This window comes from Arachis stenosperma, chromosome 4 (assembly GCF_014773155.1).
Source record: "Arachis stenosperma cultivar V10309 chromosome 4, arast.V10309.gnm1.PFL2, whole genome shotgun sequence".
NCBI lineage: Eukaryota > Viridiplantae > Streptophyta > Magnoliopsida > Fabales > Fabaceae > Arachis > Arachis stenosperma.
Window position 1 is genome coordinate 44158836 of NC_080380.1, and position 15031 is coordinate 44173866.

Consider the following 15031-nt stretch of genomic DNA (forward strand, 5'->3'; position numbering starts at 1 on the left):
CAATTGTGTTTTTTTATTTGTTTGAGTTTATATGACCCAACAAAGCAGTCCGAAATTGACAATTTCATGGTACAACAGCTTGATGAAACTGTTAACGAGAGGGGTTGGTGCAAGTAGAGTGTATCACTACTTTATTTCTTTGGCTTTCTAAGTTAAAATGGTTGCATTTTTATTTGTAGTTGTACTTCATGCATTTTATGCTTGATGATAAGAGAAACGGACTGCGCTCGCAGATTGATGCCAGATTGATTATAGTCGTAGCAAGGAGCAAGGACTTAAAACGTTTTATTTATTGTTAAGATTTGTCTTTTAAATTATTATCAATGCTTAAAGTATGTGTTGAGATAGTAATATTCAGGGTATAAGTGCTCACATTTAATTTGGAACAAAGACATGTGGCATTAAAAAAATATTTGCATGTCTTTCTAACATATGGTTCTATTTATTGTTTGAAAAGATGTGACATTTGGAGCAAATGATAAAAGAATTAAAAGAATGAAATAAGAATACCTTAGAGATTACAACATGAAGTTCATGTTCAATTGTCAATGATCCTTGAATCAAGGGTTAAGGATGCCTTTGGTTTAAATATATATCAAAGTTTAAAATACAAATATTTTTGTTTTGTGAGTTTACTTTTGTTAATTTTGTTTGATTGGTAAAAAAAAGTAAGACATTCAATCAAATAGAAAAAAATATATAGTTAATTTTGTTTGTGCTGTGGTTGACTACGTGTATTTACTATATATATATATATATATGATTTTGCTATGTGATTGTGTCTGTTTTTAAGTATGGGTTAAATTTAAAAGATATTTGTAAGTGTACATTTAATTTTAAAAATGTTATAGGGTCAAATTTTATATATTTATTTTTTAATAAGATTGATTATCAATATAACAAAAAAAATAATTAATTAATCTATTTATATACTAAGTAAATTAACTCTTTTCATAAATATGTATTCAATTTTTTTATAAACAAACTATACATAAATACAATAAAATAAATAAATGTATACAATTCGCGCAACGCACAAACTTTACACTAGTGATTAATAAAAGTATAGGATACGTTTCAGGTACTCCAGTGTACTTTACTGGAGTACTAGTATGCCATGTACTTTTAGGTTTTTAGTTATATATTTGTCTTGTAGTGAAGCGTTAAAAGACTATATTAACCTCTGAAATTGATTTAAAATTACCCAATTGGTCAGCTAAAAATTCTTCAGAGCTTGCTTCTTGAATTTAAATCTTTGCAGCTTAAATAGCAAGATGCCAAAAAACTTTATTGGCTTATAATGTTGCCTGAGTTGGAAGAATGAGCTCCTAAACCATGTTCGTAAGAACTCAATCTCCTCGCCTCTCCTCTACTGTCCGCCCTTGATACAGCGGAATCGACGAGAGTTATTCTGATTTACTGCTACAGCTGTTCAAGGTTCTTGGCCTTCTTGACCTTCCCGTTACTATCTAATTTGTTGTTCTGCTATTGGGTTTTTCTCTACAGTTACAAGAAAAGGTGAAAAGCGCGATTCAGCAGTCGGTAATGTGCGGGTTGTATAAGTTTGCGGCATTGAAGGGCTTATCGAAAGGTATATTCCTTATTTTTGGCATTAATTTTTGTAGTATGTGAATTTTTTAGGGCTATATTTAAGGTATTGGAGCTGACCCAGGGAGATTAAATGTGTTGGCAGTGTTATGTTGGATTATTGACATGGTGTGTACCCAAAAAATTTGGGTATGATCCTTTTAGATACATTAATTGACATGGTGTGCAGTGGAGGTTGGACTTTGGCATTTAGTTAGAGTAGTCATGTTCTGTAGAGAAGCAATGGTAGAAGTTTTTTAGTTATTCAGCAAATAAAAGTAATTTTTAAAATTTTTTATAGTTGTTTTATTTTTATAAACTTAATTAAAGAGTTAGTTTATTTATTTATTCAGCAGATAACTCTTTTTTAATTGCTAGGTTGAAAAGATTAAGAATAGCTTCATGTGATTTTAATAGCATCAAGTTATTTACCATCTATCCGGTCACCACTTTAAAAGAAAAAGTGTTAGTTTTTACCTCTCCAAATTTCAATTTCAATTGGTTGGTTAATGTGCTATATCGGTCTTCTGGTCTATTTGTTATTGGAAAATAGAATTGTCTTGTTTTACATTTGTTATGGAATTGGCTACATCTCTATTTCTCAAGCCTTCATGCCAATTTAGTTGTTTATACTTACAACAAATTTTGGTTTCACAATCACTATCAGTGAAGTTAAAGCACTTTTTGAGCTATTTAAGTGCATAAGCAATTTGGTTGTTGATAAAGGACTAATAAGCAATGAACTATATAGCAAATTCATTTTCCTCCTACTCTCAAACGTAGTTGTATTTATGACATTTATTTTGTGATCTTCATTTTATTAAGATATATTAGGTGTGCCTTTTTATTTGTTGATATGAATGATCAAGGTGGGGTAGTTGTTTGTATAGGGTGGGTTTTCCCGATGATGATGTAGTGAGTGTAAAGTATTCCTGGAATCATTGAAATTAGGGTAGAAGCTCTGCGTTTCCTATGTTAACATGTTACAATAAGTTTCTTTGTTCACAGGGTTGCATCAATTGGCCAGATTGTGATGGCGAGACTGGATATTATTGTTGCCTATGCAATTGTTTAAGTTCTTAGGAACCAGAAGTTAGGGGATCCTCTAGAAGAAGCAGATGCTGCCTATTAGGAAATAGATGAACAACATAAATCATGAGCCGATATTAACATCAACCAATCATGAATCGGCGATGTCAAACCCAGAGGACGGGCTTTTGAATGAGGTATATGATAGGGGAGAGAACATGCAGATTCGAATTATATTAGTTTTTTGTCATTCTGAAGATGAATGGTATAAGTTAATGTAAAATTGGGTGATCGTAGCATTATTAATTGTTGTGCAGGAGACACTTTTTGACATGAGCATCTTAGGGGACGAAGCAAGGTTTCCAAATATGACACAGACAGACATAGAGCCTCAATCTGCTCAAGTACCAAGTCATGTCAGCGTTGAAGATATGCTGATGATGGAGTTCTTTACCCCTGGGGAAGCAAGAGAATTCTACACGAGTTATAGTAGGCTAAAAGGTTTTGCAATAAGGAAGAGTAAGAGGGTAAAAAATGTTAAAAGAGAGATTGTTAGATACACTTATGTTTGCAAAAGACAAGGGTTTAGGCACAAGAAGTGGTTACATAAGCTGGATAGGAAAAGAGAGCACAAGCCTATTACGCGATGCGGGTGTGTAGCAGATATGAGGATAAAGAAGAATCATACTAATGAAAAATGGTTTGTTTCACAGTTTGTGGATGATCATAACTACACCCTACTCTTAGAAAGGTTTATTGGATATCTGCCTTCACACAGGAATATGTCTGATGTAGAAATTGCTCAAATGAATAGCTTGAGGCACGTTGGGATAAGCATTCCAAAGATATACCAGTCATTTGCGATGCAGGTTGGGGGGCTTTAACTTAGTAAGATTTACTAAGCAAGATATGCACAACGAGGTTTGAAAGCGACGTGCTTTGTAGAACGGAGATGTAAATGCCGCACTGCATTTTTTTTGAATGTGCTGCCAGAAATGATGAGAAACTATTTTGGAGGTATGAAGTAGCGGCTGGTTTTCGTATGTGTGACATTATATGGAGTGATGGTCGAAGACAGGAAGATTATGAGGCGTTCGGTGATGTCCTCGCCTTTGATGTGACCTATGGGAGGAACAAGTATAACCTTCCTGTCATTGTTTTATCCGGGGTTAATCACCATAATCAAACATGCGTGTTTGCAGTAGCAATGGTTTCATGTGAGTCACAGGATTCGTACAAATGGGTGCTGAGACGTTTTCTGGAATGCATGCGGGGAAAGGCCCAGAAGGCAGTTATAACTGATGGGGATCCTTCTATGAGGCTAGCTATTATGCATGTTTTTCCAGATGCTCATCACAGACTTTACGTGTGGCACCTACTAAGGAATGCCACTGCTCATGTCTCACAACCACGTTTCACCCAATTATTCAAATAGTGCATGCTCGCTGACATAGAGGTTGATGAATTTAAAATACAGTGGGAGGCGATGGTTGACGAGTGTGGTGTTTGAGAGGTTGAATGGGTGATGGACCTTTATAGAAAGAAGTTGTTCTGGGCCACCGCATACATACGGGGCAGATTCTTTGCAAGTTTAAGGACAACCTCTCGATGCGAGTCGTTGCATGCTAAGTTGGGTGGGTTTGTGGAGAGTATATATGGGATATTTGACTTTGTTAAAAATTTTCAAAGATGTGTTGATTTCCTTAGAGACAAGGAGGAGGAGCTTGACTTTCATTCCTTTTATGGTACCCCGGTGCTTCAAACACAGTTCCCAGAGATTGAGAGGTCTGTGATAACCATATATACCCGTGAACTTTTTTACAGATTTCGAGAGTCCCTGAGGCGGGCCATAAGATTTTACATTGTCGATTGCCAGGATTGTGAAAATGGATGTTGCTATGTGATACAGAAGTATCGCCGACCAGAGTCAACCTGGCAAGTCTTGCACCAGCCGCACAATGGAACCTTTCAATGTAACTGCCACAGGATGGAGTCATATGGGATCCCTTGTGTTCACATAATTGTAGTTCTAGTTGGTATTGATATCGGTTCTTTGCCAGAGACTCTGGTCCTTAAGAGGTGGTGCAAAAATGCCAAGAACAATGTGACTTCCGTTAGACAAGTTATTGAAATGGGTGATGTTGCATCCCAGTACCGTAACAGATTTGGTGCACCAATATAAGCATTTTGCCAAGGTGGCTTGTCTAAGGGACGAGGACTACAAGGTCTTTAGTGAAAAAATGGCACGGGATGCTATCATGTTGGAGGTCAAGAATGGGTTGCATGTGGCCTTAGATGTGAATCCACACCTTAAAGGTGAGGGGGGTGGTGGGATAAATGATCTAGTCCGTGTCCGGACAAAAGGCATTGGCAGAGGAAACATTTCTCAGGTAACAAAAGGATCGAAGAAGAGAAAATGTAGTGCCTGCGGAAAATTTGGTCATCGCCGAACTCGCTACCCCAGTGCACATGCCCCGCGACAGGGATGTCGTGGATCGCTACTGGTTTTCGAGGGTTGCCAGGCTCAACCTCAGGTTAGAACCATATGTTGTGTGTTATTTATAATTCATGTGATTTTTAGGGTAGTCATGATATTTTTCAAACTTTGAATTATCATTAATAACCTAATTAGGACATGCCATATGTGAGTAGATTCCGAAACAACTAGCTGATAAAATGAAGTTGAACTTGATAAAATTGTTGAATTTAGGTAGATCTTTAGAATTGTTCATAAAACAAATAGCATCATTATTTCATGAGAATGCAACATGTCAAACAGGGTAGAAGCATCATCAAAGTATAAATAGGACATGAGCCATTCACAAAGTAGGAGAAGCATAAATGTAAAACTCTATTAATGTCAATATAGGCAATTCAAGCTCCTAGGGGCAGAGGCATATATTTTCTGTGAAATCAATTAATCATATTGGGAGGATTCATTAATATTAGGAGTGGTTTCTTTTGTCAGATCTAGATCCACAAAGAATTCAAATCCATTAAGAATTCAAATCAATTAGAATTTAAGTTGGAAACATTTTATTTACAACCCGACTTGCCTCTTTTTACTTTGTGCAGGCGACACCGTCACAGACAACTCGACAAGAGCACTCGAATTTTTTTGCCTCTGAACTTGCTACAGGTTATGTAAGTGCCAATATTTTCCCGTAACTATTTATTGACTTATGCCACGCGTTTTGTTTAGATTTTCATCAGTAGCTTTGCTATTTGTGGGCAAGCACCCTAATCTTTGCAAACAAAAATGTAAATTGCAGCAGAAATTGCAGATGGGCGCAGGCACAAGGAAGAGGAAACTGAGGGTTGAACTTCCAAACACATTTTCGCAATTTATGTCATAAGAGGATAGCATAGATAGATAGACTTGTAACAACTTTAATTATTCCTCTAAGTGTAGTGAGTGGCAAGCCACCAACCATGTTGTGTAATTGAAACTATCACAAGAACACTTTATTTGACTATGTTGGGTTGTTATGAAATATCCTCTTGTGGTAATAACTTCATTCTGTTACATTGGCTTGTTAGCGTCCTATAACATGTGGGCGAATTTATAGAATTTTTTTTAAGCACCGTGTGTAATAATTAATATATTGTCTTGTTAGGTGATGCATAGTTTGCTCCTGTAGGGCAGCACGTTACCAAGAAAGAAATGATAGAGTAGTGACAATATATCTTGACCAGTATATTGAGTGTCAATATATCCTGAGCAATGCACAATCTCTTTGGGGCAAAATCTGATTAAAACACTCACCACACATGCAACTTTAAAAAAATCGTTATGAGAAATGAAAAACCGATCATGCAAGATGACTAATACAGATTCATACATAGGGAAATCATTTGCAATCAGAGTTCCATCCGAATAATACAAGCTGAGTAGTTACACATTAAAGTCTGAAATTAGCAATATATAACCGCAACAACTAACTTCAAAATATATGGACCTTGTTAATGGTTCCCACTTACATTCTTCAATAAGTCATCATGCAAGTTAACTATAACAGGTGCATACATAGTCAGATCATTTGCAACCTGGGTGGGTGCATATCCAATGTCGACCACCGGGATAATAAAAGTAGAGTAAAAATACTAAAGTCTGGAATTAGCAATATTTAACAGCAACAAGTAATTTTAAAATATTTGGGTCTTGAAAATGCATCCCAATTTCATTCATATATAAGCATGTAAATAGAGTACGAATTAGGAAAGGAACGGGAGACTATGCCACACCGTCTCCACCTTGAGGTCAACAAGAGCCTTAAGCTCACTGTAGTCAGATGCGACAATCCTGATTGCTGTTTTCATCCTCAATGTGGCCTCATCACTCTGCGAAATATATATATAAATAGTTAAGTGGTAATATCACCAAGGCAAACTTAATTTTCAGAAACATATAACGATGATGGTGTTCTTACCAAGTTGCCTAGGATAGTTTGGGAGAATCGGTCATTGTGAGACATCCACCAGATGCACCATATTTCAAATTCATCTCTATCGAATGGAAATTTTCACAGCAATAAATGAGTGAGATAAAAAGCATACAGTCTGCCATAATATTTAAAATTCTGTTCCCAACAGTTTGGTTTGTAGGGTGTGGTTTTGGATTGTATCAAGTCTGAAAAATTATGTACAAACTAATTATGTGAGGAAAATTGCGGAGACATCATAGAATGACTTACGCGCCTATTCTGCTGCTAGGAATGCTCATGGGGTATTTAATGCGTCCCCAGGTGTTTGGATCTGGCGAAACGTGTTTAAAGTTGGACAGATTCGGCTCAAGTTTGAAAATGTTCTTGAGGACAGCCATCTGCAGTTCCCATCACCATGGCAAGCATATAAAATTCAGAAGAAAGAGTTGCACGATAATTAAATTTACTGTGTACAAAATGCCTTGTGGGTTACGTACTATAAGGCGCATGTTGCGCTCACGCCTGGGAATAGACTCCATGCTTGTGCAAACATCAAGAGCATAAATAGAAGGTCTCTTTATATCCAGCAATAGCATGTACCAAGTCTTAGGTGGCTCGCAAATGGGTACAAAGACCTGTTCAAGCGAGTAACAAAATAAAACATCAATTAAAATATATCCATATTGTGTGTGAATGCCGGATCTATAACGAGTTAATGATAAACTTGGAGCAATTATGAAGAGACGATAAGTTGAATATTTCTTACATGTTCAAGTTCTTGAATTGGTGGCTGATGAGCGGATAATTTATACGCTTTTTGGCATTGTTTTTAGTATGTTTTTAGTATCTTTTAGTTAGTTTTTAGTATATTTTTATTAGTTTTTAGTTAAAATTCACTTTTCTGGACTTTACTATGAGTTTGTGTGTTTTTCTGTGATTTCAGGTATTTTCTGACTGAAATTGAAGGTTCTGAGCAAAAATCTGATTCAGAGACTAAAAAGGACTGCAGATGCTGTTGGATTCTGAGCTCCCTGCACTCAAAGTGGATTTTCTGGAGCTACAGAAGCCCAATTGGCGCGCTCTCAACGGCATTGGAAAGTAGACATCCTGGGCTTTCCAGTAATATATGATAGTCCATACTTTGTCCAAGATTTGATGGCCCAAACCGGCGTAGCAATTCGGCCTCAGAAATTCCAGCGTTAAACGCCGGAACTGGCATAAAACTTGGAGTTAAACGCCCAAACTGGCATGAAAGCTGGCGTTTAACTCCAGAAAAGGTCTCTACACGAAAATGCTTCATTGCTCAGCCCAAGCACACACCAAGTGGGCCCGGAAGTGGATTTTTATGTCATTTTCTCATTTCTGTAAACCTTAGGATACTAGTTTACTATTAATAGGATCTTTTGACATTGTATCAGGAACCTCATGACATTTTTACACGTTTCTTTGTGTACATTCCACGGCATGAGTCTCTAAACCCCATGGTTGGGGGTGAGGAGCTCTGCTGTGTCTTGATGGATTAATGCAATTACTACTGTTTCTTATTCAATCATGCTTGCTTCCATTCCAAGATATCACTTGCTCTTAACCCGGATGAATGTGATGATCCGTGACACTCATCATCATTCTCAACTATGAACATGTGCCTGACAACCACCTCTGTTCTACTTTAGATTGAGTAGATATCTCTTGGATTCCTTAACCAGAATCCTCGTGGTATAAGCTAGAACTGATGGCGGCATTCAGGAGAATCCGGAAGGTCTAAACCTTGTCTGTGGTATTCTGAGTAGGATTCAATGACTGAATGACTGTGACGTGCTTCAAACTCCTAGCAGGCGGGGCGTTAGTGACAGACGCAAAAGGATCGATGGATTCTATTCCGGCCTGACCGAGAACCGACAGCTGATTAGCCATGCTGTGACAGAGCATAGGAACATTTTCACTGAGAGGATGGGAGGTAGCCACTGACAACGGTGAAACCCTACATACAGCTTGCCATGGAAGGAGCCGTGCGTGTTTGATGAAGAAGACAGTAGGAAAGCAGAGATTCAGAAGATGGAGCATCTCCAAAGCCTCAACCTATTCTCCATTACTGCTGAACAAGTACCAATTTCATGTTCTTTTGCTTTTCACAATCAATCCTGATAATTTCTGATATCCTGACTAAGATTTACAAGATAACCATAGCTTGCTTCAAGCCGACAATCTCCGTGGGATCGACCCTTGCTCACGCAAGGTATTACTTGGACGACCCAGTGCACTTGCTGGTTAGTTGTGCGGGATTGCAAAAGTGTGATTGCAATTTCGTGCACCAAGTTTTTGGCGCCGTTGCTGGGGATTGTTCGAGTTTGGACAACTGACGGCTTATCTTGTTGCTTAGATTAGGACTGTTTATTTTTGTTAGTTTAGAGTCTTTTAGTTGAGTCTAGTTTCATATTTTAAGTTTGGTGTCACTTGCATGCTTTTATTTTTCTCTTGATTTTCGTTTTTGCATGTTCTTAGTCCCTTTTTGATTCATAAAAATTCTAAGTTTGGTGTCCTCCTTGTGTTTTTCCTTTAAAATTTTCGAAAGTTAGTGTTTGATTTTCTAAAAATTTTAAGTTTGATGTCTTTTTGTGTTTTTCTCTTTCCTCTTTTCAAAAATCAAATCTTTTTCATAAAAATTTTTTCAATCATATCTTTCTAATTGCTATTTTCAAAATCTTTTTAATTAACTAATTGATTCAGTTCTCAATTTGCTTTGATCTTATTTTCTTATTGATTTTCGAAATTTTATTTTAATTTTCTTTTGTTTTACTTTAATTTTTTTTGTTTAATTCAAAAAAAAAAAAAAATTTATCTATTTGCAATCATTATCATTTCCCTTTTGTCCATTATGGACCTAAGAGGGATTGATCAATCCAAAAGGACTCTGGGGTCATATGCTAACCCCATTACAGCTGCATATGGGAGTAGCATCTGTGCACCTCCCATCAAAGCAAGCAGCTTTGAGATAGATCCTCAACTCATTATCATAGTGCAGCAAAATTGCCAGTATTTCGGTCTTCCACAGGAAGAACCTACTGAGTTTCTGGCACAGTTCTTACAAATTGCTGACACAGTACATGATAAAGAGGTAGATCAGGATGTCTACAAACTATTACTATTTCCATTTGCTGTAAAAGATCAAGCTAAAAGGTGGTTGAATAACCAACCTACAGCAAGCATAAAGACATGGAAACAGTTGTCAGACAAATTTCTGAATCATTTTTACCCTCCAAAGAGGATGACACAGCTAAGGCTGGACATCCAAGGCTTTAAACAAGAGGATAATGAATCCCTTTATAATGCCTGGGAGAGGTATAGAGGTATGCTTAGAAAATGCCCCTCTGAAATGTTTTCAGAGTGGGTCCAGTTAGACATCTTCTACTATAGGCTCACAGAAAAAGCTCAGATGTCTTTAGACCACTCAGCTGGTGGATCTATACACATGAGGAAGACAATTGCAGAAGCTCAAGAGCTTATAGACACTGTTGCTAGAAACCAATACTTATATTCTAGCAATGAGTTCGTTCCAAAGGAGGAGGTCATGGCATTAGTCACTGACCTTAATCCTCAAGAACAGATGAATGAGCTTAATCAACAATTGCTCCTGATGACAGAACAGTTAGCAGAATTTAAAGAAATGCTCCATGATACTAAGGTTGCTAACAAGAGCATAGAACTGCAGTTGAATCAAGCAAAACAGCAATTATCTAAACAGATAACAGAGGAATGTCAAGCAGTTCAACTGAGGAGTGGGAAGACACTGAATAACACTGCTCAAAAGAGCAGAAAGCCAAACAAGGAACAATTGACAGAGGATAACCAAACCACTGTTCAAAATCCCTCTGAGGACAGTAAGAGCCCAGAGAGGAATGTTATTGGCGTTCAAACGCCAGAAAGGGAAGGAAAGCTGGCGTTAAACGCCCATTCCTTGCCCAGTTCTGGCGTTCAAACGCCAGAAAAGGGGGAAAAGCTGGCGTTAAACGCCCATTCCCTGCCCAGTTCTGGCGTTCAAACGCCAGAAAAGGGGGAAAAGCTGGCGTTTAACGCCCATTTTCCACCCAATCCTGGCGTTCAGACGCCAAGGGAGGATCAGACACCTGAGAGTGCTGACAGTAACCCCTCTAAAAAAGCTTCTTCAACCACTTCTGTAAGGAATAAACCTGCAGCATCTAAGGTTGAAGAATATCAAACCAAGATGCCTTATCCTCAGAAACTCCGCAAAGCGGAACAGGATAAGCAATTTGCCCGCTTTGCAAACTATCTAAGGACTCTTGAAATAAAGATTCCGTTTGCAGAGGCACTTGAGCAAATACCTTCTTATGCTAAGTTCATGAAGGAGATCTTAAGTCATAAGAAGGATTGGAGAGAAACTGAAAAAGTGTTTCTCACTGAAGAATGCAGTGCAGTCATTCTAAAAAGCTTACCAGAAAAGCTTCAAGATCCTGGGAGCTTTATGATACCATGCACATTAGAAGGTGCTTGCACCAAGACAGCCCTATGTGATCTTGGAGCAAGCATCAATCTAATACCTGCATCCACTATCAGAAAGCTTGGGTTGGCTGGAGAAGTCAAACCAACCAGGATATGCCTCCAACTTGCTGGGATTATTTATCATATTTCTGATAGCCCCTGGGTAAGCCCTGTCCAAGTTGTCCCCAAAAAGGGAGGCATGACAGTGGTTCATAATGAAAAAATGAACTGGTTCCTACAAGAACAGTCACAGGGTGGCGCATGTGTATTGACTACAGAAGGCTCAATACAGCCACCAGAAAGGATCATTTTCCTTTACCATTCATAGACCAAATGCTAGAAAGACTAGCTGGTCATGATTACTACTGCTTTTTGGATGGCTATTCAGGCTACAACCAAATTGCAGTAGATCCTCAGGACCAAGAGAAAACAGCATTTACTTGCCCTTCTGGCGTGTTTGCCTACAGAAGGATGCCTTTTGGTCTGTGCAATGCACCTGCTACCTTTCAGAGGTGCATGCTCTCTATCTTCTCAGATATGGTAGAGAAATTTCTGGAAGTCTTCATGGATGACTTCTCAGTATATGGAGACTCATTCAGCTCCTATCTTAACCACCTATCACTTGTCCTGAAAAGATGCCAAGAGACTAACCTGGTTTTAAACTGGGAGAAATGTCACTTTATGGTGACTGAGGGAATTGTCCTTGGACACAAAATTTCAAGCAGGGGAATAGAGGTGGATAAGGCAAAGGTAGAGGTAATTGAAAAATTACCACCACCTGCAAATGTTAAGGCAATCAGAAGCTTTCTGGGGCATGCAGGATTCTACAGAAGGTTCATAAAGGATTTTTCGAAAATTGCAAAACCTTTGAGTAACCTGCTAGCTGCTGACACACCATTTGTGTTTGACATACAGTGTCTGCAGGCATTTGAGACCCTGAAAGCTAAACTGGTCACAGCACCAGTCATCTCTGCACCAGATTGGGCATTACCATTTGAATTAATGTGTGATGCCAGTGACCATGCCATTGGTGCAGTGTTGGGACAGAGGCATAACAAACTTCTGCATGTCATTTACTATGCTAGCCGTGTTCTAAATGATGCACAGAAGAATTACACAACCACAGAAAAAGAATTACTTGCAGTGGTTTATGCCATTGACAAATTTAGATCTTACCTAGTAGGATCCAAGGTTGTTGTGTACACTGACCATGCTGCTCTTAAATACTTACTCACAAAGCAGGATTCAAAACCCAGGCTTATCAGATGGGTGTTGCTTCTGCAAGAGTTTGATATAGAAATAAGAGACAGAAAAGGGACAGAGAACCAAGTAGCTGATCATCTGTCCCGAATAGAACCAGTAGCTGGGGCGTCCCTCCCTTCTACTGAGATCTCTGAGACTTTCCCAGATGAGCAACTCTTTGCCATTCAGGAAGCTCCATGGTTTGCAGATATGGCAAACTATAAAGCTGTGAGGTTCATACCCAAGGAGTACAGCAATGTGCAAAGAAAGAAATTAATTTCAGATGCCAAGTACTACCTCTGGGATGAACCATATCTCTTTAAGAGATGTGCTGACGGAGTGATCCGCAGATGTGTACCCAGAGAAGAAGCACAAAGGATCCTATGGCATTGCCATGGATCACAGTATGGAGGACATTTTGGAAGTGAGCGAACAGCCACTAAAGTCCTCCAGTGTGGCTTCTACTGGCCTACTCTCTATAAAGATTCCCGAGAGTTTGTGCGTAACTGTGACAGTTGCCAAAGAGCTGGTAACCTGCCTCACGGATATGCCATGCCTCAACAAGGGATATTAGAGATAGAATTGTTTGATGTATGGGGAATTGACTTCATGGGGCCATTCCCACCATCATACTCAAACACTTACATTCTGGTGGCGGTGGACTATGTATCTAAGTGGGTAGAAGCAATTGCTACACCCACTAATGATACCAAGACCGTGCTAAAATTCCTCCAGAAACACATCTTCAGCAGATTTGGTGTTCCCAGGGTACTAATCAGTGATGGGGGCTCTCATTTCTACAACAAACAGCTATACTCTGCTATGGTTAGATATGGAATCAGCCATAAAGTGGCAACTCCGTATCATCCACAGACAAATGGGCAAGCTGAAGTCTCTAACAGAGAGCTAAAAAGAATCCTAGAACGGACTGTGATAGCCCGAAGAAAGGATTGGGCAAAGAGCTTGGATGATGCTCTGTGGGCATACAGAACAGCATTCAAGACTCCTATAGGAACCTCTCCATACCAACTGGTGTATGGGAAGGCTTGTCATTTGCCTGTGGAACTGGAACATAAAGCCTACTGGGCAACCAGATTCCTAAACATGGATGCTCAATTAGCTGGTGAGAAAAGATTGCTCCAGTTAAATGAGCTAGAGGAGTTCAGACTCAATGCCTTTGAAAATGCAAAAATCTATAAGGAAAAGGCAAAGAAGTGGCATGACAAGAAATTGTCAACCAGAGTCTTTGAGCCAGGACAAAAAGTTCTGCTCTTCAACTCCAGGCTCAAATTGTTCCCAGGAAAACTCAAATCCCGGTGGAGGGGTCCGTATGTGATCACAGGAGTGTCACCATATGGATATGTTGAGCTTCAAGATATTGATTCTGACAAAAAGTTTATTGTTAATGGACAGAGAATCAAGCATTATCTTGAGAGCAATTTTGAGCAGGAATGCTCAAAACTGAGACTTGAGTGATTCTCAGTGAAGGTCCAGCTAAAGACAGTAAAGAAGCGCTTGCTGGGAGGCAACCCAGTCATTAGGATGTTATATAATTAGTTCTTACAGAGGCAAGTATCAAAAATGAAGGAATTCACAGAGTTACAGAAGGATTCAGCTCAAAAAGCAGAGAAAATGAGCTTACTGGCGAAAAAAACGCCAGTAAGGGGCATTTTGGGTGTTAAACGCCAGAATGGGTACCATTCTGGGCGTTTAACGCCAGGAATGGTGCCATTTTGGGCGTTAAACGCCAGAATGGGCACCATTCTGGGCGTTTAACGCCAGGTGTGCAGCATCCTGGGCGTTTAGAAAAACGCCCAGTGATAAAGGATTTCTGGTGTTTAACGCCAGCCAGGGCACCTGGCTGGGCGTTAAACGCCCAAAAGGGGCAACAAATGGGCGTTAAACGCCAGAATGGGTGCCATTCTGGGCGTTTAATGCCAGCAAGGTGGGGGGACCACAATTTTGTTTTCAAATCAAATTTTTTCAAACTTTCCTTTTCTTACCCATACTTTTCTACAAAATCACACTTCAATCATTCATCATTCACTTTCAAATCTTCAAAAATCAAAACCATTCTTCAAATTTATTTCAAAACAATTACAAACATTGTTCAAAAATTTCACCCTTTCTCAATTTTTTTCCAAATCTTCTCAAATCTCCTTTCAAATTTCTCTCTTTTTTTCAAAAACTCCCCCACCCACCTTATAAATACACGTTTGGCTCCCTCATTCCACCACACCATTCGAATTTCC

The 15031-nt window shown here is 38.8% G+C and overlaps 2 protein-coding genes across 2 annotated transcripts; both read left to right on the forward strand.

The window, feature by feature from the left end:
• The first annotated feature begins 2726 nt into the window (after positions 1–2726).
• Positions 2727–3500, forward strand: LOC130974928 (putative protein FAR1-RELATED SEQUENCE 10). Its single transcript, XM_057899767.1, has 2 exons — positions 2727–2813; positions 2934–3500. The coding sequence occupies exons 1-2, from the start codon at positions 2727–2729 to the stop codon at positions 3498–3500; spliced, it is 654 nt and encodes a 217-aa protein (XP_057755750.1).
• A 74-nt stretch (positions 3501–3574) lies between these two features.
• On the forward strand, positions 3575–4051 carry LOC130974929 (protein FAR1-RELATED SEQUENCE 8-like). The gene has a single exon (XM_057899768.1). The coding sequence runs from the start codon at positions 3575–3577 to the stop codon at positions 4049–4051; it is 477 nt and encodes a 158-aa protein (XP_057755751.1).
• Positions 4052–15031: the final 10980 nt, after the last annotated feature.